This window comes from Hippopotamus amphibius, chromosome 11 (genome assembly GCF_030028045.1).
Source record: "Hippopotamus amphibius kiboko isolate mHipAmp2 chromosome 11, mHipAmp2.hap2, whole genome shotgun sequence".
Classification (NCBI taxonomy): domain Eukaryota; kingdom Metazoa; phylum Chordata; class Mammalia; order Artiodactyla; family Hippopotamidae; genus Hippopotamus; species Hippopotamus amphibius.
The window spans coordinates 44,017,854-44,045,348 of record NC_080196.1 but is presented as its reverse complement, the minus strand read 5'-3'; the positions used below and the strand labels follow the sequence as shown (position 1 = coordinate 44,045,348).

Here is a 27,495-nt window from a genome sequence, read left to right as displayed (position 1 = left end):
GAATTTTCTAAAGTACCAGGTCTACGCATTGGTAAGAGGATACATACCAGCTGATTCTCAGATACTGTAGAAGATGGTGAGGAGAGGTTTGCCTGCAAAATTATAAACATCATGTTTATTTAGTGAAATTCATAATGTAGTAAAATAATATATCTGTATTTTTAAGTATTCTGAAGTTTTTATTATTAAAATAATACATGTCCATTGTAGAATTTTGACAGGTATTTAAGTAAAGGAAAAATATTATGCCACCAAAAAAATGATTTTTTTATATTTTTGGTACCTTGCCTTACAATATTTCTCCTACGCATTTTTATTCCACTCACATAATAGTAAATATGGTGTTTTCTATGTTGCTTTTCCTCAACATCATAACACAAATACTAGCATAAGACATCAAAAATTCTTCAAGGTGATGTAATATTTCATGTTCTGTATACTCCATATTATACTCAAACATACCAGCAGTGTTAGCTATTTATATTTATTTACAGCAAAATGAAACAAATAACCATTTTTTTTCCTTAAATTACTCATATTAGAAAATAAAGTTTTCATGATCTCGTGAAAAAATTTTTTGGTCTTTTAAATTGTTTTACATTAAAGAGGAGGCTAATATTGTCTCATCCTTCTTGGTTCCTGAATTTCACTCCTTTCTTCTGGATTTAGTTTCCTTCTTGCTACAGTAAATGCTCTGGTAGTTTTCTCAGAACTTTCTGTCTTGGCCTGTGTCTGAAAATGTTTTTATTTTCTTCCCATGTTGAATGAGAGTTTACCTGGACATAGGATTCTAAGGCAATAGTTATTAGTCCCCAGAATCCCGAAGCTACTGCCAACTTGCTCTGGCTTCTGTTACTGCTGCCAATGTAAACATCATAATCTGGATCATCCGTCTTCACATTTAGTTCATGTTTGAGTTTTTCCTTCGTGACATTCGGTAATTCCACTATGAGGTGTCTGAGCATGGACTTCTTTTTATGAATCCTTTTCTGGGGCGTGGTGCAGTCCTTCATTCTGAGAATACACATCTTTCTTCATTTCTGGAGAATCCTCCAGGAATCGCTTCTTTGGAGCTCAATCAAATGTATGTTGGGGCTTCTGAATCAAGCGGCCAGGACAGGGAGAGTGGGAGGGAGTCGCGGGAGGGAGGGGATATGGGGATATATGTATACATACAGCTGATTCACTTTGGTGTACCTCAAAAACTTGTACAAGAGTGTAAAGCAATTATATTCCTACAAAGAGCTTAAAAAAAATTCCGTCATATTTTTTATCTCTTTATGCTGCATTCTGGATGGTTTCCACATATAAGCCTGACGGTCAACAAATTTTTCTTCAACTGTATATTAATATATTTAACATGGCCATTGAATTTTATATTTTAATAACATTATTTTTAACTTCTAGAAGTTCAATTTGGTTCTTTATCAGATCTTCTTTATGGTATCCATAATTCCTTTTAACTATTTCAACATTTTATTATATTTATAAATTCATCCCAGATTTTTCTATAATCACTCTTGGCTAAATCTCCTGTTTCTTGTATCTGCTGACTCCCGTTCATGCCTCTGCCCCTTGATGTTCTTTACTCATTTGATGACTTCTTAGTTTTGATTTTGACCTCCTCTTCAGTTAGGGTAATTTCAGGGATGATTTCTGTAGGTATCTGAGAAACCCTGGGTTGGGAAACCATGCCAACAATACATTCCACGTTTGCCCTAGTGCCCCCAGGTGTTTCACGGATTCTGGACCAGTTTCTGTTTTATTTCATCACCCTCATATTCCTGAACTCAGAGGGTGGCAGGTCCCCACATCTCCAAGTTTCACAGGTTTCGGACCCATTTTCTCATGGATGACTAACTACGTTACCATCTAAGCGTGCAGAGTAAAGACGGTGGAAGGACTTATGTTTATTTCTAACCCATGTTTCATGGCCGTGTGGCCTTCTGAATGCACACAAAGGAGTCATCCACAGCTCTCAGACTCATTACATAGTGAAAGTTAAACTCTAAGCTCCTGGCTCCTATTACCTGGGTTCTGAGGTGCCTGTGTTCCCCCAGAGCTTAAGCTGCTTCTTCACTTTCCCACCTGGAGCTCCCTTTTCATTTCTGACACTCACAGTTCCTCTTTCTTGTAGATTGGGTGATATATATATATATATATAGTTATGTTTTCTCAAGCTTTTCTGCCCTTAAATGGGAGGCCAGGCTTCCACATCAGCTCAGCCTTCAACGTTGTTGGGAAGTGGTCAACATACAGATGCGCAATGATAAATACACTTGGCTAAGACGTGATAAAGTTGTGTTCCTACACTACCTCTATTCTTTCGAAATATCAAATATTTTGGGAGTTATGACAGATGTGTCAACATCGCTTTTACTCTCTGAGAAGTGAATGATAACTGAAAACTGAAAGCTGAGTGGTTCCTATGGTACTGCCTTATGTGAATCACCAAACATAAGGACCAGGCACCCGCAGTCCTTCTCATACTGTGCCCATCATGGTTTGTTTTTGATTTTTGACTCATGCCGTTCTTCACCTGCGTGGTCACTGCTCACTGCCATCCCTGCTTGCTCTACGGCAGCAGGCTGTCCTGGCTAATTGCTGCCCACCTCTAATGCTGTGGACTAGGTTACTGTCCACTGGGGTTTATGACTATTCTGTGCTGTAGCAAGTTACCCTTCAGAATTCCCATCCCAGTGGTTTTTCAGTTCACCTAGGGTTTCATTTTTAACCTCATAATGTAATATGAATAATAATGATTTATTCTAATGTCTTAGGATCTTTTCCCTTTGGTTAATTCTTCATTATTTCAAAATGATGAGAGAATTCTCTATGAATTCCCTAAGTTAAATGGCTTCTATGAAATATGCTGAACTGAATGCATCTTAACAGAAACAAAACACAGTTAAATTTTTTATCTCAATAATTACAGGAAAAAAGAAGTCACACACTAAAAGTAAAGTATTTGCACAATTTAACTATATTGCTAACATTTTTCAGTACATTGTGGTAAATAATACCAAACTATCATAGGGAAAAAAGAGAAAGTGTTCACGCAAATACATTAAGTAAATTAGGGGAAACCCAAATATCTCTGTATCCAGTCTCCATAAGTCCCCAAAATTTCTTCACTGGGAATTATGACAAAATAATAAGATGCTCTAGACTTCCCCAGTACATTTTTATTTCATCTAATACAATGGACTTCATATCATTATTATGAGAAATAATTTCCAGGGGAAAAAACAATTAAATTTGAATCTTAGGGTGGAGTTAATATTTATAAAGCCACTGCAGAGCCTTTATCAAAGAAAAAGAATATTGGCTCACGTGTATCATCACAAATATAACCAGATTCTTTCAACTAACCCTGCTATGTCAAACCCTTTGAGAAGCCTCCTTCTGCTTGCCCAATGCAGGTTAATTTTGTTTATCAACTTCTGTAGCTATAGTTATGTTATCAATATTGTAGCAATGATTTTCAAAAAGTAAGGAAAGATGGTTTGGTGAGCTGAGATCAGAACGCTATGTAGTGACAGAACGCTACTATATTTAAAAAACTGCCAATCGGTCAACTAAACTCAGGAAGAGAAGCAACATGATGTCCTTAAAAATAAACTTGAAATTGAGCTAGAACAGCACTGAGGTTTTTAGTCATCTGATCTATCCACGTTAATACTAACCATGAAGAATATTAGAGATGAGTGTAAGAATGGCTTTTGTGTGAAACAAGACCCCGTATCCTATATTCTACAGCCTTTGACATCATTTTAATTACAATAGAAAAAAGTGAGAAGAAGAAAGAGTAGGAGCTTTTTAACCAGTATATCATCATTAAAAAACAAACAAAACTTTAAAACAAACAGAGCAGTCAAAAAATTGTGACAGTCACAATTTCTTTTTTCAAAGAAAATCTATTAAAGAGGTAGGTTACATGCAAACTGAAACAGTTAAGACTAAGGAAAGAAATGAGGATTTGAGATCCACTGGAAAAAAAAATTGCTACACAAAGCCAGCACTTAGGCCACGCCCACTTTGGAGAAACCATCTTCTTCTTCCAAAGCCCTCATGCTAGAGGCACATAAAGTACAATCAAGCTCCTCAGTCATTGTCTAGAATGGCTTTTCCTTGCAATCTGCAGCTTTTCCCCATTCTTGATGCATGGGTGTCTCGCATTACACTAGCAGACACCCTTTTGGGAGACTAGGACAAAATCAAATTGTATCAGGTAAAAAGTATGGAACAGCTGCTTTTGCCTTCTACCCTCTGCACTTCTATTTTTGGCAATATGTTTTTTTCCCTTTCAGCAGTCATGTCCCTCCTCCCTGAATATAATGTCCAATTCAATAGGATTACAATGTTTCTCTTTGACCTTTTCTTTGTTGAGTTTAATTGCCCTGAGTTTTCTTAAGGCTCAAAGAACTCTAATTAGTGATCATGTGTTAACTGAATTATTTTAGTTCTCCCAGATAAGACTGGTCAACAGATAAGCAAAAGGACAAAACTTTAAATATCAACAGAGCCCCTAATAATCCCTGAGTTGCACCTTCATGTTTGGCTATGTCTAAAATGCTGATGAGAAGGACCAAAACATAAAAGGTGTTTCATAAAATTATTTCTCTTCCTTCTTATTTAGCACAACCTATATAATTACCTTCCTTTCCCTCCTCATCCCCTCTCACACTTGCAAACCTTGGAGACACTTCTGAATAATGAAAAAGAAAAGAAGGAAGGAAGGAAGGAAGGAAGGAAGGAAGGAAGGAAGGAAGGAAGGAAGGAAGGAAGGAAGGAAAAGAAAGAGAGAGAAAGGAAGAAGAATGATCAGTAGAGTGGAATTTCTTGCTTAAATTATTCACAAGTCATCGAATCTCTGGTCACAACCTACAGAAGCAGATCTAGATCCATGTTTGGATTTAAATAGATTGGCTGTGTCACCTCTTACTCTAAGATCTATGGCTGCATTAGGGCACATCGCCTCTGAAACACTCCAGCATAGCAACGTTTCCAAGCATAGCAACAAGGGGACTGTGTGAGCAGCTAAATTGGAGAAGATGACCTTTATTTGAATATCTGTATATATAGAGGGAAATATTCTTAATAAAGTTTGACACATTTTTAATATACTGTGATATTTTGAAAGCAATATGCTTCCATTGTAATGATATTTTTCTGTCCCTCAAGTTCATTAAAATGAGGTTTTACCTCTATGCTACATCATATTCAATAAGTCTGTCTTTGTTAGTTCTCTGGCACTTAAAAGTAAATTCTGAAATGTAGAGAGTTTATTAAATAAGTTGTTATCAATAGAATGTGACTCAAAATGAGAGTTTTTTTGATAAATTAGTAATAGGTCCAAATACCTGTCCTATTTTCTGAGGTTGCTCTTTATTAAGAAAACATACTGTGGTTTTGAACTACATGCGTGAAATGAATTTATACTGATAGTACTTAATAAAATATAATAAATATTTACAAAGGCAACTGTAATGCAAACAAAACAAAAAAGACATTCTCCTCTAAGGATGATAGAATGAAAACAGAACGAAATAGAAATTTAATTAGAAAACTCATTCCTTTACATAGGGGAAAGAAACTCTTTAAAAATGAGTGCCATGAGAAACAATCACTCATAGAGTAACTGATAAATTATGATTTAATTTACATATAAGCAAATAATTTAAAACATTAGAAATATATTAAACATTATCATCTTAGGTGTTGTCACCAAATACAAAATTACTCATTTAAAGTTTAGGCTGAAGTTTACTGGGGATGAAGAAATAATTTAGACCCAGAATATGAATACTAACAGATAAAATATTTAAGGAAGACAAATTATTCCCAGTTCCCATTGGTACACACAAATAATAACAACAGGGGCTTTGACATGAGGAAGACCTGGACTGGGCTTTGCCTCCTCTGCGACTTTGTTTCCTCCTCCAGAAAATGGAGATTTGAAATAAGCATACTCCTGTCATAGGACTGGTATAAGGCTAAATGAGATACTTAAAACTCATTTGCAAGGTATCAAAACACTAGTTATTATGATTGTTGAATTTGGCATCTGTTAAAAACAATCAAGTGAAACACGAATAATAAATTAATATAATCAATCTCACAAGTGACCTGTAGAGATCAGGACCACTCAACCTGTCCGTTGGCCTTGTTTAAATTCTATGACACTTAAGAAAACCTCAATTAAATTCCTTTAGAATAAACTGCAATTTAAGCACACCATGAATTGAAGAAAAACCTTGACTTTAATTAGTCTAAATTGATGGTCCTTTACTGCATCTGGCTCATCCTAAAAAGCAGACTATGTGAAATGTAACAATGTGTGCAATCAAGATTAAGAAAAGGAAATGAATTGTTTTACACGGATTTCCTTTCCTTTCTTTCTTTCTGTCTGTCTTTTTTTTTTTCATGAAGGAAAGCCAGCTTTTCATCAAAGGCCCCATAAAAAGGAATCAGTCATATCATTTCTCATTATTTAATTAAACCACTATCATCATCCCAGGAAAAACTGGAAATCCACTATCATCAGCCCAGGAAATTTCAATCTGACATACTGACAGATTGAAAATAGCAACTTTGTACATTTGTTTTAACTCAACCAGTTCTCTGGCTAGCTCTCCTCCAATTTCTGAAAGTATCTTGCTCTTTCCTATTTTAATTGTTTACTGTCTCCCACATCCTATGCTTCAGAAATGGGGACCTTGCTGTTCTATTCATCCATCACACCCCAGTGACTCTGCAGGAGTACTGAGACGCTCAAATATTTGTCGAATCAGTGAAAAAAGTGAAAAATTGAATAATAGAGCTGAGAACTGACTATACTTTCTACTCATCACAATTCAAAGATTATATACTATACTTTTAAAGAGCCCCCAGAAACAGGAGTTTTGAGTGGACTGTGCTAAGCAGTGAGGGGCATCCTCAAGTGTAACAAAACTTTTTCTTGGTTCTAATTTAAGTCTTCCCTTTTGTCCTCTGTGGTGCAAATGCTGGTAAACTGCATGATCCCTGCTTTGGAATCAAATCTAAGAAGCTCTACAAAGGCAAGGACACACTGAGTCCCAGCAGGTGTATACTGTGAAGATGCCTACTTTCTTCCAAGTTTTGAAGAGAGACGGTAGTATATCGAAATGTTATAGTCTGTAGGAGTCTCAGATTTGCCTTTGAGTTTCCATGGGAGAGGAAGGGAGAGAAATATAGAGATTAATTAATTAAGTGAAAACTACTCAAGTCACAATATGAGGCATTTGTAGCTCTGCTAATATAAATATTAGAATTTCTAGAAGAAAATATTAGAGTGTCAGGGGGAGGGATAAATTAGGAGCTTGGGATTAACATATATTTACATACTATTACATATAAAATAGATAAGCAACAAGGACCTAAAGTATAGCCCAGGGAACTCTACTCAATACTCTGTAATAATTTATATGGGAAAAGAAACTGGAAAAGAATAGATATATGTATAACTAAATCACTTTGCTGTACACCTGAAACTAACACAACATTGTAAATCAACTACACTCCAATATAAAATAAAAAATGTTTAATAAAAGATAATTTAAAAATTAAAAAATTAAAAAGTTTACAAAAAAGAAAATATTACAGCATCATTCTTTTTTAAGAATCAGCATGTATTGTATTTAAGATCAATTGTTCACATGTGATTAAGGCTTATAACTAAGGAAGACTTACTTCTGTTCTAAAATTTCATTTTTTCTCCTCAAAAAAAAAAATGATTCAGACATCACTTCGTCAGTGTAATAACTGCAGCCGAATATTTACAGGTGCGACTTCCCCTTGATGGCACCAAAAATTGGTTTTCCCATTCCACCATAAAATTGTCCCATCTAGTCTTTCAAAAGACATGGACATATTTGAGGGGTCACAAACCACCATTCAAATGTCATTTTGTAAGAGACAGTAAAAAACAAAGCTTTTCCAAAAAACCAAATTTAAGCAAAGTCAAGAATCTTATCTGAAGCAGAGTTTAAATTTGTTCAAGTCTGTATTAAATCTATTTGATGATTCAGTGTTAACTCTGAATGACTCAAATGCTCTCACAAAGTCTGGGGCAAATGTTAACCTCCTTTAATTAAGTCGGATAACTGACAGAAGAATAATTTGAAATAACCTCTACCTATGGAGACTGTACCAACCCCTCCAGAATTGTTTCCATTGCTATCAAATTTTCCACCCCCAGGAGGTGAGGGAGGAGGCATCAGCCCTCTGTACCTTATTGAAAATGAGTCTAAATCAGAGGCAATTTCGTGTAAATTAGGAGTAGATGAGAAAGGAACATGAGAGTAAAGAATATTCTAGCTACTTTTTCTTGGGTTTCGTCTTGTAGAATGTCTCAGTCAAAAAATATAGTAGCATCTTTAGGGACTTTTTTTTCTCATATCGAACTGAAGAATCAAGGAACTCAGGTAAATCAGGGCTCGTCTAGTCTTCCCAAAATAAGGAGGAGGAAGAGAAAGGGGGAGATATGGATGACGGGAAAAAGGAAAAAGAGAGGGAGAAAAAAGGGGAGAACCATTATTTATTGAATCATTTCCATGTGTCAGACTACTAAGGGCTTTTCATATGTTAACCGTTATGAATCTTACATCAACTAAATATTAGTGTCCCAATTTTACAGATGAAATAAACTAAGGCAGAGAGAGGTTAAGCGACTTTCCTGGACAACCCTGTGATTGAAGCAGCAACACCGTGATTAAAACTCGAGTATAGCCCGCTAAATGCCTCCACTCTTTCAAGTATGACTCCAATGACTCCCAGTAATAACAGAGAACAACACTGAGAGCTTCTAGGAAATGTTCTAAGCAGTGTTCCTACCCATACCTTCTAAACATCATTTTCTGAATATGATGAAGCTCGGTAGCTTCACCCAATTTATTATCTGCCTTAGGGAGGTTCTAAAGAAGGCAGAAATGCATAAATTGCAAATAAGATTTTTCACAAAATTTATATTTACTAATTATTGACTCAATGATGATTGATGATGAAAACTACATAGTAAAAAATATAAACTAAAGGGAATAGTTTACTGGTTTGTTTTAAACTAAAAACTAAACACTTGCTTAGGAGACAAGAAAATGTTGGGTCAGAAGCAGAAGCTGGCCATATGATGGATTATTATGTGAACAAAGAATAGGAATGGGATGAGGCTACGCTTGTGTGTGTGTGTGTGTGTGTGTGTGTGTGTGTGTGTGTGTGTCTGTGCATCTAGGACATTTGGAGCCGGCTCCCCACAATTAATTGAATCAAGTGTGTGAGTCTATATCTACATACCCATTATTACTATATTTTTGCTCATAGGTGGAAATTGATTTATTTGAAAACAATTTAAATGAACGAAAGCAACAAACTAGTCCAAATCAACGAAATTGGCAATCCCATTGGAAACAGACAAATCTTAATGTTTCAAGTATACGAGTTGACTCTTTCATAATAAGCACAATAAACCATTACAGAAATTTAAGCCTTGATAATTAGGAAGACAGAAAGCAGGTGTTAGAGTTCTGTTTGATTCAGCCACACTAATCAAATGAGACCTCACTTAAGAAAGAATTTATTCAAATAAACTAACCTGACATAATCTGATTTTCCACCTCTGGGCCAATCATACCATCGTACCCCTTCCATTTATGAAAAATTCAACTAATTCAACTTAAACGACTGTATAATTGAGTTCCCTCCAAAGCATGCACATGCACCCATTAAAAAAGCAGTATGGATAATTATGTAGGGACTTACATATTTGGTTTCCCGACCAGCTGCTCTCGGAAGCGTCGTAGGTGTCTGTATGAAAAGAAAAACAATTATACTACTGAAGTAATCAGGAAAATATTAGAAGACTCAACTTCTGGGATATGTGCTCACCTTTTTTTTTCCTATTATGACTTTCTAACCATTACATCTTCTTTTCTATACAAAACCCCCTGTTCCTTTGAAAATTATTTCATTAAACACCATCACTTTGTTGTTCTTCTCACTGCTGTTATCGATCAGCTCTCTAGGGAATTTTATCTTATTTATCGAGATGTTCACTCATGGATCACGATAGTTTCTTACATAATTTTGGCAATTTCAGAATCCACACAGAAGTCTCTATCCCCTCAATTCTTTGAGCTGTTCAACTCCAAAGATATTCTCATCCACTCCGTTTCAATCATCCGCTCCCAGGGCCATTCCTAAATGTTACCTTCACAAATAGAAAACTTTTGAAATTTCATTTCCCACATCCTCCTCCTAGAACTCTACCTCCCATCTACCATCTTCATTTCTCAAATATCCCAAAGCAACATTTCTTCAGCCTCACTGAGACTTCAAAATCAATGAGCCTTCCCAGCTCCATTACGGCCTTACTGCCTCTTTCATTACATGTTGCATATTGTCAGCCATTTTAACAGCACCTTAATTTATCTTGCTTCCTTCTCTGCTTGTGACAAACTCACAACAACTAACAACAACAAAAACCTGGATGGACCGTATCATATATTTTCTCTAAATTTGTACTCGAGATGCAAAACATAGCTGAGGGAAATCTCTCAACCAACCTAACTGCTTTCATTACAACTTATGAAAAAATACTGTACATCAACTATATTTCAATAAAAAATAAGAAATTAGCTAGAGATACATGCATGTGCTCTTGGGCTGCAGGAAGGAATAGACTACAAAGGAGCACAAGGGAACTTTTTCACTTGATGGAAGTTTTATATTTTGGATGTGGTGGAGGTTACACAATTCAATGCTTTGTCAAAATTCATAGAACTGTACACTAAAAGGGTAAATTTTACAGTGGGTAAATTATACCTTAATAAACCTGACTTTTAAAACAGAACTATATAAGCTATAATAAAGAACTGAACATAGGAACTGAAGAATAGAATGGATACTGCAAAAATTCTTGAACTGAAATATCGAATTGAGGAATCCTCTTGGAGGCATTAGGAAGCAATAAATTTTTAAAATATTTAAGTATTAAGAGATATGGAATACAGAAGCAAAAGTGACAAAATCAGTGTAGTAAAGAGTCCTAGCAGGAAATAAACATTTGGAAAAAAAATAATGACTAAAATTTGCCTAAATGTAAGGGGAAGAAAAGATTGAATACTTCAGATGAAAGATCAAAGTGATACATAAGAGGAAAAAAAAGTACAATTAGACACATAATGGAAAAAATCAGTAATATCATAAAGATAAACAAGAGTTCGACAAGAAGAAAAATAAATCCAGGAAAAAGCTATGAATGTGTAAGAAATAAGGATCTAAATAAAGTTCAAGTGTCTAAAGAAGACATCAAGAAAAATATAACCATTAAAATTCAGATCTAGAAGTCCAAAAAATACTAACAAATTGTGCCTGTGTATGTATATATGTATAGATAGATAGATAGATAGATAGATAGATAGATAGATCTTAATTTAAAATAACTGGAAAGTGAAAAGCTCTGTGGTATTTAAGTTTAGAAAAAGATATTTGTAAGCTTTAAAATTGATAGCAAAATAAGCACATTTATTGTCTTTAATAATTTAGTTGTAACTATGAAAAGTAACAAAAATGCAAAGTAAACTTTTCAAAATTTTCAAACCAGTAAATACCAAAATATCCAAAGGAAACCAGGAAAGTCAAAATATAAAGTTGAAAATATAAAATAAGATAGGAGAAATTAGTCCTAATATAAGAAGAATTACAATAATTGTTAATGGCTTCAGGTCCCCAATAAACAGAATTTCAGATTGAATATAAAAGTGATATCCAGAAATATGTTGTCTTGAAGAAAATAAGACAAGTGTACAAAAAGATAAAAAATAAAGTAATAGAAAATAGTAAAAAAAAAAGGAATAGAAAAAAGTAATAAAAGGTATATCTAGGAAAACATGAATTAAAAATTACATATATGTTATTTATCAATATATAAGGTCACTGTTTTCATACAAGACCAAAAAAAAAATCAGCCTTATGTTCAAAAGGACTGTATAGGCTACTAAAGGCTAGAAAAATCAAAATGATGAGAATGAACATGTAAGCAACAGCAAAAGAGTTTCAAAATCAAAGTCAAATCTAATGAACACTTCTCTAGCCCGATTCATTCCTTTTTCTTGGCAGCAGTCACTCGATCACACTCTCTTAAACACTGTGCTCTTGTAGCTTCCATGTTACCACACGGCTCTGACCACAATGGACTTTCATTCTCCTGGTCTGGACCTGCAATGTTTGTTCCTGGGAGCTCCATACTGGGCACCCACAACATCGATGTACCACTCATCCCCCGATCCCTCCTACCAGCTCCAGCCACACAGGTTTAAGACCTCCTTGACACACACCTCAAGCTCATCCTGTTCAGACAAATATAACCCTCTTCCCTCTACCAAACTGAGCCTCCTTCACGGTTGTCTACCCTCGAGGCAGAGACCGGGAGCTCTTCCATGATTTTCCTGTTCTTCTCAACGCACATCCAAACCCAAGCAAGCCTGCAATATCCCTTTCACACCCAGTGCTGCTCTGCGGCTCCCCTGCACCCACCCCACCCAGGCCACCATCATTGCTCCTCTGACCTAGGTCGCCTCCTCACAGCAGCCATCACGAGCTTTCTCGATGGTTTCATAGTATTCTCCCCATATTTTTATATCTTCCCATTTTCTCTGAAATCCAAACTTCATGCCATGGCATGTAAGTATCATCTCCATCCGCACCCCCCTTCTCACCTCATGTCACACTATTCACCATACTGCAACCACACTGGCTTTCTTCACACACACTAAGCCCTTTCCTGCCAGGATATTTGCACACGCTTACTCCTCTTCCTGAAAGCTATTCTCCCTGATCTTTCTATGACTGGCTTCTTTGCATCACAGTCTCAGTTTGAATCCTACTTTCAGATCCAAAGTACACCTCTCAGTGTGGAGAAAAAGGAACCCTCCTACACTGTTGGTGGGAATGTAAATTGTTGCAGCCACTATGGAGAACAGTATGGAGTGTCCTTAAAAAAACTAAAAATAGAACTACCATATGATCCTGGAATCCCACTCCTCGGCATATATCCCGGAGAAAACTCCAGTTTGAAAAGATACAAGCACCCCAATGTTCACTGCAGCACTATTCACCATAGTCAAGACATGGAAGCAACCTAAATGTCCATTGACAGATGAATGGACAAAGAAGATGTGGTACATATATACAATGGAATATTACTCAGCCATAAAAAATAATTAAATAATGCCATCTGCAGCAACACGGATGCACCTAGCGATTATCATACTAAGTGATGTAAGTCAGACAAAGAAAGACAAATACCATATGATATCACTTATATGTGGAATCTAAAAAAAAAAGATACAAGTGAACTTATTTATAAAACAGAAACAGATCCATGGACATAGAAAACAAATTTATGGTTACCAAAGGGGGAAAGGGGGTGTGGGGTGGGGTACATTACAAGGTTGGAATTAATATATACACACTCCTATATATAAAATAGATGAACAACAAAGTCCTGCTGTACAGCACAGGGAACTATACTCAATATTTTGTAATAACCTATAAGTGAAAAGAATCTGCAAAAGAATATATATAGGTATATATGTATAACTGAATCACCGTGCTGTATTCTGAAACTAACGACATTGTAAATCAACTGTACTTCAACTTAAAAAAAAAAGTACATCTCTCCGATTACTCTGCCTTGCTCACCCTTATTGCCATAGTACCTCACAGTGCCAAGCCTATAGGAAGCACTAATAAATATTTGTTAAATAAAATAATTGCCTTAAATTGCATGGCCTAGAATAATATGTTTTAACACTATAAGCATTAAATATTTGTTAAATAAATCAATAATTTATTTATTATTACACACGTTACTTCCTAAGTCCTATTCCTATTACATTTAATGTAATATGGGGTATATTTACATGTTCAACAGATGAAATGAGAAAAAAATATATTTAAAATTTATATAGTATCTACAACTACCATATAATCCAAAAATCCCACTCCTGGGCATATACCCAGAGAAAACCATAATCCAAAAAGAAACATGTACCATAATGTTCATTGCAGCACTATTTACAATAGCCAGGCCATGGAAGCAACCTAAATGCCCATCAACAGAGGAATGGATAAAGAAGATGTGCCACGTATATGCAATGGAATATTACTCAGCCATAAAAAGGAATGACATGGAGCTATATGTAATGAGGTGGATAGACCTAGAGTCTGTCATACAGAGTGAAGTAAGCCAGAAAGAGAAAAACAAATACTGTATGCTAACTCATATATACAGAATCCAAAAAAAAAAAAAAAAAAAATGGTACAGATGAACCCAGTGACAGGGCAAGAATAAGAATGCAGATGCAGAAAATGGACTGGAAGACACAGAGTTAGGGGGGCGGGGGGTGAAGGGGAATCTGGGATGAAGTGAGAGAGTAGCATAGACATATATACACTACCAACTGTAAAACAGATGGCTAGTGGGAAGTTGCTGTATAACAAAGGGAGATCAACTTGATTATGGGTGATGCCTTAGAGGGCCAGGACAGGGAGGGTGGGAGGGAGTCGCAGGAAGTAGGATATATGTATAAATACAGCTGATTCACTTTGGTGTACCTCAAAAGCTGGTACAAGAATGTAAAGCAATTATATTCCAATAAAGAGCTTAAAAAACTTATATAGTATCTCTGGCATATCAAATTTCTCTACCTTTAGATTAAAAGACTTAAAGAATACACAAAATAGGTTACAAATAGAGAAACGGTAACTCCCTTTGCAGGTTCTATTAAAATATAATAATATTGACAATTATTGATTACCTGTCTTCTACATCATTATTAAAGGATATTCATCTATAATGTTCCAGTTGAAAATTAGTAATACTCCTTTAGTTATAGGCAATTTCATACATGTAAAACCTTCTTTAAACACAACATTGTGAATCAACTCTAATAAAAATTTTAAAATAAATAAAATAAAATCGACTTTATACATAAAATGTCCAATTTTGAAAAAGAATATGCAAAAAGTATTTACACTAATTCCAAGAGAGAAAATGAGACTGACAAAAAAACTAACAATTATCAATAAAAGAAAAACTACAATCATTTTGAAATTTGGATAAGTAGATCTGTACAAAGCATTCAAAAAAAATCATTTGGAGAAATGTAATATTTTATCCCAACAAATGAAAATGGCTACATGATAAGAAGGAAATATTTAAATATTCAATTATAACAATGCTTTAGTAGTCCTCAAATAATCTAAAATATCCAGGATTCTGTCCTTCTGAGTCAAAGAACAATGAAATAAATTCAGTCAACCAAAAGAAAAGAAGTGCAGAAACAATATCAGTGTTAAAGCTCTTAGAGTAACACTACTTTGGTCTACCTCATTTTCCATTTCTACAAGTCTAAGGGCTGTAAATTACATAAGGACTGAAGCTATGGTTTGGGATGAGAACAAGTCAGAAATTCTACATATATTTCCATATTGTAAATGCCAACATATAACAACACAGTCTAATACTTTGACTTTCAAACTGTTTTGAACTTGAACTACAGTTAGAAATAGATTTTACTGCAACTTATATACACATGCCTATACCTGTACATGTAAACAAATTGAAATAAATGTCAACAATACCTATTCACTGCTTGGAATAATACAGCCTGACTGATAGTTTACATTCTTACTATTCTATTTTTAAAATGTGGTTTGCTAACAACAAATAAATAAACAAAAAAACACAATGCTGGTTGCTATCCACTAATTTCCCAAATCACTATTGGGCCTTGACTTGCAGTTTAAAAATCATTAATCTAGTAACTCTTACAGTTCCATAAATTATATTAAATATATACATACTTTGATTGTGTCAGGACCCAACAATGTCTGTAGGGAACTTGAAGGAGAATCAGAAGAATGCTAGGGGAAAAAAAAAAAGGGACGAGCTTGTGAAGCATCCAACATAGTCAAACAGAAGGAAATGAAGTGAAGCAAAGCAAAGGTTTGAATTGCACAGTCTAGTCTAAGGCATTACCATAGACAAGGAATCCTGTAAGACCTTATCAATGGTAGCACAGAGCTCTTCAGTTTGCTGCCTGAGCTGTGCAGGAAAACACAACTGGAAGAATTGAAACCAGGTACTGGGTTAGCAACGAGTTTCGGGATTGCATTTCAAAAGCAGGGGTGATCTGAAGCCATTACCTCCAGAGGTGGGTCTAATGTATTGTCCTTGGAGATGCTCTCCGTCTTGGCTGGTTCATCTAGTGCCTGGTGATAATAAATGAAATAGTTCTCACGTGAGACTTTTAGTCAAATGTACATGTGATAAAGTCTGACTTCAGAGAAAGCCCTGTATGTGTCAATATTTCCAAGAAGGAAAATCTTTGAATCATTTGACTAGCTATTCTCTGACATGGAGGTACTACCCACAACTGTCTACTTTCTCCTGGGGAACCAGTATCTCCAATATAAGAATTCTTGTAATTCTTGTGGGCACAAGCCCCACTGGCTTTCGGAGCTAGGTATTTTGGGGTCTTGTCCCTTGGGTGTGAGCCTTAAAAATTGGGACATTAGATGTGCAGCCTAAAACCTCAGGGTGAAGCTGGAAGTTGGGGTTTCCCTCCCAATTGTTTGGCACTGTGCCAAGGGTAGGGTTTATGTCAAGAGTGTATCTCAGCCTTCCCTGCCAGGTTTCATATGGGTATTTCTTTTTACTCTGACATGTTGGAGTCACTCAGCTAGTTTCTGGATTTCCCTCAGAGGGAATTTCTCCATGTGCAGCTTTATATTCAGTGCAGCCCTGGGAGGAGAGAAGTTCAGAAGCCTCCTATGTTGCCATCTTGGTCCTTCTCCTTCATCATTTCTAATATTTATTTGTGTCCACCAGCTTTTTTCTTAATCAAATTCCATACAGAATTATCCATTTCTAATGTCTTAATTGGACTAGCTTTTGGCTTTGATCTTCTTTGGCATGCTCACATTCCATTTCAATAATTTCTGTTCATATCTTTATTTCCACCTATATTCTTTATTTTTATCCTGTTTTTCCTCAAAGAATCCCTTTTGTTGCATTCTACAAGTTGTGATATGTAGTATGGTCACTGTCATTCAACTCTAAACACATTTTTAAATATTTCCATTAAGTTTCTTAGCCTATGGGTTATTTAAAAGTAGTTTTTTCTAATTTTTTAAAAACATAAGGGTTTTTTTCCCAATTTTTAAATTACCTACTTATTTAGTTGTATTATAACCAAAGAACTTTTCAAAATAGCCATTTCTTATGTAGTTTGAGATTTATGGTATGACATGATCAGTTTTTTGTACATATTCAATTTATGCTAAAAAAATCTATTCTCTAATTGTTGGATGCAGAGCTCTGTGTGTGTGTGTGTGTGTGTGTGTGTGTGTATCTATCAGATCAAGATTTTTCATCCTTTTTTAATTAATTTATTTATTTTTATTTTTGGCTGTGTTGGGTCTTTGTTGCTGTGCACAAGCTTTCTCTAGTTGCAGCAAGCGGCGGCTACCCTTCATTGCAGTGTGCAGGTTTCTCATTGCCATGGCTTCTCCTGTTGCAGAGCACCAGCTCTAGGCACTCGGGCTTCATTAGTTGTGGCACGCAGGCTCAGTAGTTGTGGCTCTCGGGCTCTAGAGTGCAGGCTCAATAGTTGTGGCATAGGGGCTTAGTTGCTCTGCAGCATGTGGGATCATCCCAGACCAGGGCTCAAACCGTGTCCCCTGCATTGACAGGAGGATTCTTAACCACTGAGCTACCAGGGAAGTCCCTTCACTGTTTTGTTTTTGTTCTTTTTTTTCAAATCATCTCTAGTTTTACTGCTTTCTTTTGCATACTTATTCTCTTCATAATTGAAAGTCATCAATTAACTGAAAGTCATCATGAAATCTCACAGAATTGTAGTGAGCCTGTTAATTTCTCCATGTGATCTTAGCAATTTTGCTCAGTGTAGTTTGAAGCCATTTTATTAGCTACATTCATAATTAGAAGTATACCTTCCTCATGAATTAAAGATTTGTCATTATGAGGTGACCATCTATATCCCTCATAGTGCTTTGTGTCTTAATCTCTATTCTGCCTGATACAACCAAATGTTTTTATTAGCATTTTTAGTATATTATTGCCTTCTTATTTCCAACTTTCTGCATCCAAATATTAAAAATCAGTGTTTTTTGCAAATGTCTGGAATTCATTTCTTAATCCAGTCTAATAACCTCTATCTTTTAATATGAGAGGTTAACTTATTCAATATTTCTTTTATTACAATTATTTATATATTTAAATTTGTTTCTAAAATATATTTGTTTTACTTTTGTCTCGCCTTTTTAATTTTTTATTCAGTTTTTGAATTGTTTAATTGATTAAAGTTGTGAGGGTTTTTAATTTGCTTTTTCCCTGCACTAATTTGGATATCATGCTAGACAATGCTAAGCGTTCACCAGATTTCCTCAAATTTCTCAGGCACAGACACACATTTCCTTGGCCTCGAGAATTTAGGTATGGGCTTGTGACTGATTTTTCCTAAATGAATGTGAACAAAACAAAAGTGATACATAACTTCTGAGGCAAGGCAGTTAAGGGGGGATATGGCTTTTCATCATTCTCTCTTCTTCAGATAGCTAAGATGCGAGATGGAAATAGACTACATTGCTGAGTTGCTGATAGAGAGCCATGTTTAATGGCCAAATTGAGCTCTACCCCACTGTGATATGGAGAGGAAATAAACATTTATTATGTTAAGCTATCCCTCTAATTTCAATAATTCACAAAGGAAAATATAGTCCAGAAATTATTTTTTCAAAATCTGTTTCTCTGCATTAAATAAAATACAAAACATTGGCTATGATAACCTAATAGAAACACTTGAGATTGACTCTTTCCTACCATAAAAAAAATCTCTTTTCCTCTCCTCCTCCATCCTCTATACTTATGATTAATCATAAGTAATGGATAGCAGGGAACAGAAAATGTCATAAAGATAAACATAGCTGATTCACTTTGTTGTACAGCAGAAACTGGCACAACAGTGTAAAGCAATTATACTACAATAAAGAGCTTAAAAAGAAAAGATAACTCCTTACTGGTGTTCAGTTTAATTTTTCCTTGACATGGTATTCTAATCACCTCCTATTTACCCTGTTGGTGAAGGAGGGGAAGGGCTTCCCACTCTATGGTGATGGGGATGGCCAAATACACGACACCTGACACTGGGCAGATGAAATCAACAGCAGTTTAATAGTTCGAGGTAGTCACAACCCAGGGGAAGACACTGCATTTCATCAGGGCCACATATGAGTTGAGCTCGGGCACCAGTGAACGACAGGGGCCATGGGAGGCACGTTTTGTAGGATCAAGAGAGTGAGGCATCCCGGGTTCCTTAGAAGGGTATGGTTGGCTTGTCTGAATAAGTAGGCACTTCACCTGGCCGGTTTGATAGGGAGGGTTAGGGGACCTTATCTGGGGGAGCAGAGTGGGGAGGGGAGCTTGCAGTTAGACCAGCTGAGGCCCTCCCAATTCTACCAGGTGCCAAGCACATAATATTGGGCCTTAATTTTAGGCTTTACACTGCACATGGCTTCTAACTGTATTGGTAATTATAGAGAAAAAAAAAGTCTGAAATTAACGACCAGGATGAAGAGCAAGCTCCTTAGAGGAGAAGTTTGGTCTAGCTCTTCCTCGCCTCTCCAACAGCACCTTCTACCCGCTCCTCACTTACATGCTGCTCTTTAACCACATCTGACCGCTTGAGTTCTCGGAACTCATGCTGACCTTCCAACCACATGTTACTAACTGTGCCTACATTATCCCTTCTCCACCCTCAGCTTACTTAGAATTCATTTTGTCCTAAAGATCCTAATCCAACTCCTTCATAATGTTTCTTGGCATTTGCACCTGGCCAAGTCTGCCATTCCCTCCTTGGGGCACCACATCATTCCACACATGCCTTAAGTATATTGTATCATCAATACTCTTCAACATATCTCCACCATACTGGCCACTTGTCCTATTACAATTAGGAAAGTATGGGGTTTATCTTTGTGGTCTCAGGATAGAGCCCATGATACGTCCTCAGTAAAGATCTTTAGGATGAATTGAAAAGAGAAACTGACAAATAAATGGAGCTTAATGAATAAATGAATCATAGGAAGAATATGATTTTAATATGCCTCAGCAACAGGCTCTAGAGAAGGAGTTTAAACTCTGACTATGTTAAGTAACAAATAATTTCTTTTCCCATATTTCAATTAACTGTGTTTACCAGCAAAGATCTGAGTATACGTGATCCGCGCTAATATAATGAGCAAATATTTTTTCAACCAAAATCAAATAGGGTTATTATCCCGGTTACTCCATGGGAACTTACTATAGACAAATACAACTTTTATTATGCCATTTAAAATATAGAAATTTACTCAAAGAATGAAAAACATATCTACTCAGAATGCTTGGAAAATTAAGGAAGCTAACTAGTATTCGGTCTGTAATGCTGAAACTTTGAAATGGAGACAACACTCAAACTGCATTAAAATTTGAAGGGGGGATTATTTTGAGTTTAAATAGCTTTGAAATTTACTAGAATTGATGTTTTTATTGACAAGGAATTCTCTGTCAAATACATCATCTGGATCCACTCTTTCTAGCAGCCATAAAAAGGAGGTTTTTTTCCTCTGTAGTACAAAAATGTATTAAAAGAAAATATATTAAATCTCCATTAAATCTGACCAGCGATTGCTGTTTGATGACTTAGCCAGCAGGATTGTATTGATACTTCTTTAGATTTATTCATTTTGAGTGAAGTTTTCTCAGAATATTCTCCAGTAAAAGATTTAATAAAAAATATATATTTTCTACCAAATTGGATGATAGCCAAGCAAGGAATAAATGCAACATCCTATTTTTAAAGATTCTTAACTAATGGTTAGAAATAGCCTCATTAAAATTGGTTATATTTTGCTCAGCACAACCAACTTTGGGGCTCAGTTTTTGAAAGGAGACATAGTGAATCTGACTTTTAGAAGAAAATAGTTTCTTAGCTCAGCATGACATTATAATTAAGAGGCAAGAAATAGAAGCAAGCATTGTGAGTCAAAGTGTTTATGAGAATGTATGCCCACTCGTTGGAACACCCCCACCCAAAAGGAGCATCACACATGGAACTGCAAACACTGTTAAGTCAGATATATTGAATCAGTAGACTGATTAGAACCTGCTCCCTTTGCAAATAGGATTAAGTTCCAAAAATCTGAAAACAGAATGAATTAGTTGCACTCTAAGTAGAGTTAGAATGTAAACTGCTTCCAAAGGAAGGATAATCTAAAAGGGCTTGCAAACTTTTTGTGATGCCTGGACTATCTGTATAACTGGATTGGACTTCAAAAATTTCATGGGCGAGTCCTGTATTTTAATAATGATAAACTCAACCTCCCCAAAAATAATTCAGGCAGAACCCAAATGCTGCTATACTTTGTTAACCTGACCAGCTATTTGGAAGAATAAATCCCCCGGCTACAAGAGACTTGCTTGAGTCTCACTCATTAATACAAAACCATTTGTAGGACTGGAGATATTCTCAGCCAAATAAATCTCGCTTTGATTCTCTAGTTGGAGATTCTGGTCTGACTAGCATTCATGTCTGAAGAAAAGGGGGAAATGTATGCTGTGAGCCAAAGGGACCTCCAATATATAAAAGTATGTCTTCTTTAAAGGTCTAGGAATATTGATCAGCAGATTATTTTCATATGCTTGCCTTAAAAATTTCAAGAATTGAGGAAATTTACTTGGTGTTTTTAATCCCAAGATCTTTGGAGGAGTAAATGTCTGTTCCTCTCACACAGAAGGAAGGGAGTTTTGTCAAGTCATTTACGGCCAGTTTCAAACCTGTTTCGGAAGGCTTGATGCCAAAGCCTTGGGACTTTTTCTTTGTTTAATCAAGGATATCAAAAGTGTGCTCCTGATGCCCACCCAGCACCTCCTCCACTGTAATTCACCTCCTCTCTTCTAGTAACTCAAAAAAATTGGGCTGCTTTGTAAACTCTCACTAACTCAAGTCTTGTCAGAACTAAGCCATTTCCAATTTCCTTTAACTGGTCCTCCTTAGGAAAAAGCAAAACAAAAACAAACAAACACTTGCTGCTGTAATTTCATAAAGATTTAAATACATTTTAGCAAGTAATAAAAAATTATCCAAAACCTTCATCTCTTGCGCAATATTTCACTTTAGCTAATTGATTTCACTGTGGCATGGTGAGCAGGGAAAAGCCAGGGATAATCAAATCCCACTTGAGGTCCATCTCAGCACTTACTAGCCCTGGTGCTTTGAGAAACTTAGTTGACATCTTGGAGCATCAAAATCTTCACAGAATTGTGAGGATAGAAAGCATTTAGCTCAATGTCTGAAATGCTAAAGTACTCAATATGGCAGCCATAGTGATGGTATTCTTTAACCATTAAAAGGCGCCAAGTCTAAAACCAACTTACTTTCCTTGTAGCAGAAGGCCTTTTACATCTTTTCAATGGAACTATAATTGATGAAGCTTATTCTACCCTAAAGGAAGATGCTTATCATCATCCTAATTGCCATACACTAGGGCCCTTTATTTTTATCGTATGAGCAAAAATGTTGCCTTAAAATCATGTGGAATAAAATTGGAAATTTTAGAGACCTATCCAGGTACAAACTAAATTCATTTATTCAGTGAATGTTTAACAAAAACTACTGTATTTTCTCAAATAGTTTATAGTAGGGAAAAAAACCCAACCAATATGGATACTTAAATATGGTTTAGCAATCACTTTAAAAGAGATAGTTGCATGGTAGACAACTGCCCAAGAAGAACCAATTAGTATAGATTTGAGTCCTGGGCACTTTTCCATTCCTAAAGAAATTGGGAATGCATCTACTTCTTGAACTAACCTAAATTAAGCGATGTCTCTCTACTCTACACCATATGCTAAGTTAGTAAACAAATTTTGTTAAATTTTTGAGACAGGCAGAGATCTTAAAATAGTCTCACCCAAAGACATATGCTTAATCAGATTGGAGTTTAGCAACTCACATTTTAAAAAATTAAACTGGCAACTTGGAATAAAATGATTTGACAATTGGGACTTCCCTGGTGGCACAGTGGTTAAGACTCCACCTGCCAATGCAGGGGACACAGGTTTGATTCCTGGTCCAGGAAGACCCCACATGCCATGGAGCAACTAAACCCGTGCACCACAGCTACTGAGCCTGTGCTCTAGAGCCCATGTGCCACAACTACTGAAGCCTGCACACCTAGGGCCTGTGCTCCACAATAAGAGAAGCCACCACAATGAGAAGCCCGCACATCACAACAAAGAGTAGCCCCCGCTTGCCACAACTAGAGAAAGCCCATGAAACAAAGATTTAACACAGCCAATAAATAAATTAATTTTAAAAAAACTGAGCACTTACTATTTTTAAAAAAATGATTTGACAATTGACAAGATGTCTCAAATCTTTACCTTTCTATTTGTATAGCACAGTTTTTACTATTGTCTTCTAAATAGTTCTTATCCTCCTTCCACCGAGAAAAATAAAATAATTTTTCCCCTGTAACTTTCATGTCAATAATTAATCCTGTAATTCATAGGTGCTATTTGTAAAAATGAACTACTGTAAAATTCTTTCAAACATACATAGCTCAGGAATTAAATGCATGGTAATATCATTTGTTGGAAAACAGTACCTAACCACAGGCTTGATTTTATCCTGAGAAATAATTGTGAGGAAGGGAACAGATAAATTACTTCCAAGAAAAAAGTGTATTCTTTCATGGAAAAAAAGTTAAAATTAATCACAATATATATTCATATTATTTGATTTCAAGGAAATATTCCTCCATCTTTCCTTTCCTTAAAACAATTGCACAATAAAAATAATAATCCACTTTTTGAAATATTAATATGTGCCCTTCAATTTCATTTTAACTTTTTACCTATTGCTATCAGACTCAGAGGATAAGAAGAAAAATTAGTCAATGGGACAGATGAGAGAGAGTCAATGAGAGAGTCAATGAGTCAATGAGGGAGATCTTTAACATTCTCTGAAAAGGACAGCAGTACCCACCCACATCGAGACTAAAAAATAATGTCCATATCAAAATTATTTCCTCTGCAGAGGAACCTATTGTAATAAGGACAGTCACAAATGAAAGTTCATCTGATTATTTTGTTCCTGCTTTATAATCACTTGTATTACATCCTCATCTCAGTCTTGGAGAAGATGGTTATTGGCAGGTTAAGTCAAAGACCCCAATGCCAACACATTAAAATATGATGCCTGACATTCATCCTTTCCTGTAAAGCCTTAGTTAACGCTTAAGCGAAAAATGCTTCCCTCCTAAATGTTCATAGGGAAAAAATGATAGAAAATGGAATAAGCTATAAATTTAAGTTTGACGCAGACAATAAATTACAGCACTGAAGTACCAGAAACCTCATGTCCCCTGCCAACAAAATGTACTCTTTTGAAAATTATGGGCTTCATCAAGGGGTGATTGAAACTGAAACCAATCCAGGGATTCAATGAGAGCTTAATGTCTGATTGGAAGGGATGCCTGTATTTCAATTTGGAGAAAATTTTGCATTTAAAAATAGTATTATTTTTTAAAGTGATTCTGGTTCCTCATTAATTATACTATATGTTATAAAACAGAATGTGGTATAAAAATCTGGTGGGGGAGAGAATTAATTGTCCAACTCTCTTACGATGAAGTAAATGTGTTCATTCTATCTTCAAGGTGTTCCACAGCACAGACCCTAGCAGAATATTGCAATGACACTGCACCAGCACCATACCCCTGAATTGTGGTGTTTTGCATGATATTAAAGGGATCTCAGAAAAGTTTCTGTGATTTAAAATATTCCAAAATGATAATCCTCTCCCAAACAGACGAGTCTCTGATTATTATAGCATTAATTTACCCACTCAATTCAGAAATAAGTCCCTTTGATTTTAATGGCATAGGATGAGTTCTAGTGTATAAACAGATGGGCAAAAAGATCTAAATTAGTAGATTTATTTTTTAAAAACTACAGCCATGAAAGAGACAGCACAATATCATTCAAGAAATATAACTGAGAATAGAAATAAACTCTCATAAAATCTTGGGATAACATGTTTGTTATTTAAAATTTTTTACAAAGTAAATTTTCTCATTAAGAAGGACATAACGTGGGAAAGCCAGCAAAAAAAATACATGAAATTATAAAAGGCGTTAAAGAAAAACTAACATCATGTTAAATCCTGTGACCTTTGAGTAATTCAAATATTTATGGTCCAAAAACATCTTAGCCATAAGACAATTATCCACACTAGATACAGATATTTTGAATTACATATCATGATGTTTACATGTTGTCGTACTAAAAGTAATTTTATTGAATAGTATGTTTTATTCGAAATTAAAAACACTAAACCTCTCTTCTATGAACTTGCATTAGGTTCAGTGCAAACTGATACCACCATAGACATTTACGAAATGGTTTTTTGATGAAATTTGAAATTAAGGTAATAATTCTTCATTTTTAATAACTAATAGGTTATAATCTCTAAAAATCCATTTAATTGGAAGAGAAGAGAGCTGATAGACAGAAATTCTGGAACCAATAAGGACATCCAGCCTTAATTTACAAAGGTCTTTCAAGAAGAATTAACTATCACTTTTCTAAATAGAAAATTAATACAGTGGTACCACACAGGTACAGGAGAATATGCTCGGTCGGTGAGACCAGCATGAGGGAAGGACACAGCCCCTATTCTCTCTGTCCAGCTGCTGGGTGGGAGAGCTTCTCCCATTTCTGTGAAGGCAGGCACTTGTGACCAGATTTCAGAAATGTCCATCTGAAATGGGGAGAGGATCTGAAATGGTGCAGGAACACTTCTACTATGACTCAAGGTAGTAACTCTAGACAGTCGGATCTGGTGATGGTATCACTTCCTGAAGCCTCCTGAAATCTCCTGATACTAGTGTTTTAGGCTCATGTCATCTTTCTGTTTTTCTTTTTTCTTTTTCTTTTTCTTTTTTTTTTTTTTTTTTTGCTGCACCTCCTGGCACATGGGATCTTAGTTCCCCAACCAGGGATCAAACCCGCGCCCCCTGCAGTGAAAGCATAGAGTCCTAACCACTGGACTGCCAGGGAATTCCCCCATGTCAAAGGTCAAAATTCAGAAGAGAAGCTAGAGAAAAAGCTACAGATCTCCCTGCAACCAAGTGACCATCCCCCCACCCCGGCTGCCAGTTCAAAGCATTCAGATATATAGAGCATAGGCTCTGGACCACAGGTAGATAATTAGGAATTCATCATCAGAGATATGTGATACAAGAGACACTGCCAACTAATGTTCATCTACACATCGCTTAGCATCTCCCACTAACAATTCCTACTTTTTAGACAAGAGAATATACAACAGTTTTCTTCTCCATGCTAAAATAGCAAGAATGTGGATTCATAAACCAGTGGTCAAAATATCACCTGGTTGCAAACATTAATATCTTGACAAATGATAACATTATTTGAAACACTGTAATTGCACAGGAAAAAAAAATGGGCTCCATGCAGTCAAAGACAAATTGCCTAAGTAAATATCATAAAAATAGCATAGGAAATGTATCATGTCATAGGCTTGGTAATTGATTTCACTTCAATTCTGATATGATCCTCCACTGGGGCTTCATTTGTGTCTTTGTAATGGACTTATGAAACAAGAGGCTTTAATTTAATTTACCTACTGAAGCAGAATCCTATAGTTTTATAGTTAATGACTTAAGAGCAAATCAAAAACACGCTGGAGCCATGTGAAAGCAGCTGAGTCATTGGAAGGGATCTCAATCCTCCCTCCTATTTGTGAAAGAAGCATCAGTGACTGGTGAGAATGGATAAAGGTGTTCAGACCATGACGGGATTTAAGAGGATAAGTTGGATGCTCAGCTAACATATTTACACCTTGTGGAAGCCACTATCGATCACCAAATCTGGAAGGTGGCCACGTGTAACCCCATTTTACCTCTACTCTATCGATCAATATGAATGGAGGTACAGCGTGTAAATATTAACAACCAGCTTAAAACCCCAAAGGACAGGGATATACCCAAATCTGAATCAGGTTTCCCAGAGCTTCTTGACAGTAGCTTGGACAGGCTCCTACCCAGACCCTAGGGATAAATCAATGATGTCTCCGATTCTATCCACCAAGATGCTTTCACCACATCACCCTAAACTAAGAGCAGCATTTTGTTTTAGTAAAGGCAGAACTTGAAAACGATTTTTTTAAAAACATAACAAAAATTACATAAGCAATTTTAGAAAACATCACCAAAATTCACTCTGCTTCTGAGCCAACACTGACCTTCTGTTCCAAAAGCAATGTGTTTGTTGGGATTGCTGCAAAAGCCTTGTAGCTGGACTTGGTCTTGTATTGCTAGAATGGG

General features: G+C 35.9%; 1 protein-coding gene across 9 annotated transcripts in view; it reads right to left on the bottom strand.

The window, feature by feature from the left end:
• Positions 1 to 27,495, bottom strand: part of MLIP (muscular LMNA interacting protein) — a 237,362-nt gene that overhangs the window by 68,727 nt on the left and 141,140 nt on the right. For 7 of the 9 annotated variants that reach the window (XM_057700596.1, XM_057700598.1, XM_057700603.1 and 4 more), the window contains 6 exons: positions 27,414 to 27,485; positions 16,228 to 16,293; positions 16,061 to 16,144; positions 15,886 to 15,945; positions 9,778 to 9,822; positions 48 to 92 (listed from right to left, as the gene is read on the bottom strand). In XM_057700596.1, the coding sequence (XP_057556579.1) occupies positions 48 to 92; positions 9,778 to 9,822; positions 15,886 to 15,945; positions 16,061 to 16,144; positions 16,228 to 16,293; positions 27,414 to 27,485 (372 nt within the window). The remainder of the gene's footprint in view (positions 1 to 47; positions 93 to 9,777; positions 9,823 to 15,885; positions 15,946 to 16,060; positions 16,145 to 16,227; positions 16,294 to 27,413; positions 27,486 to 27,495) is intronic. The other 2 variants (XM_057700597.1, XM_057700600.1) reach the window with 2 other exon arrangements.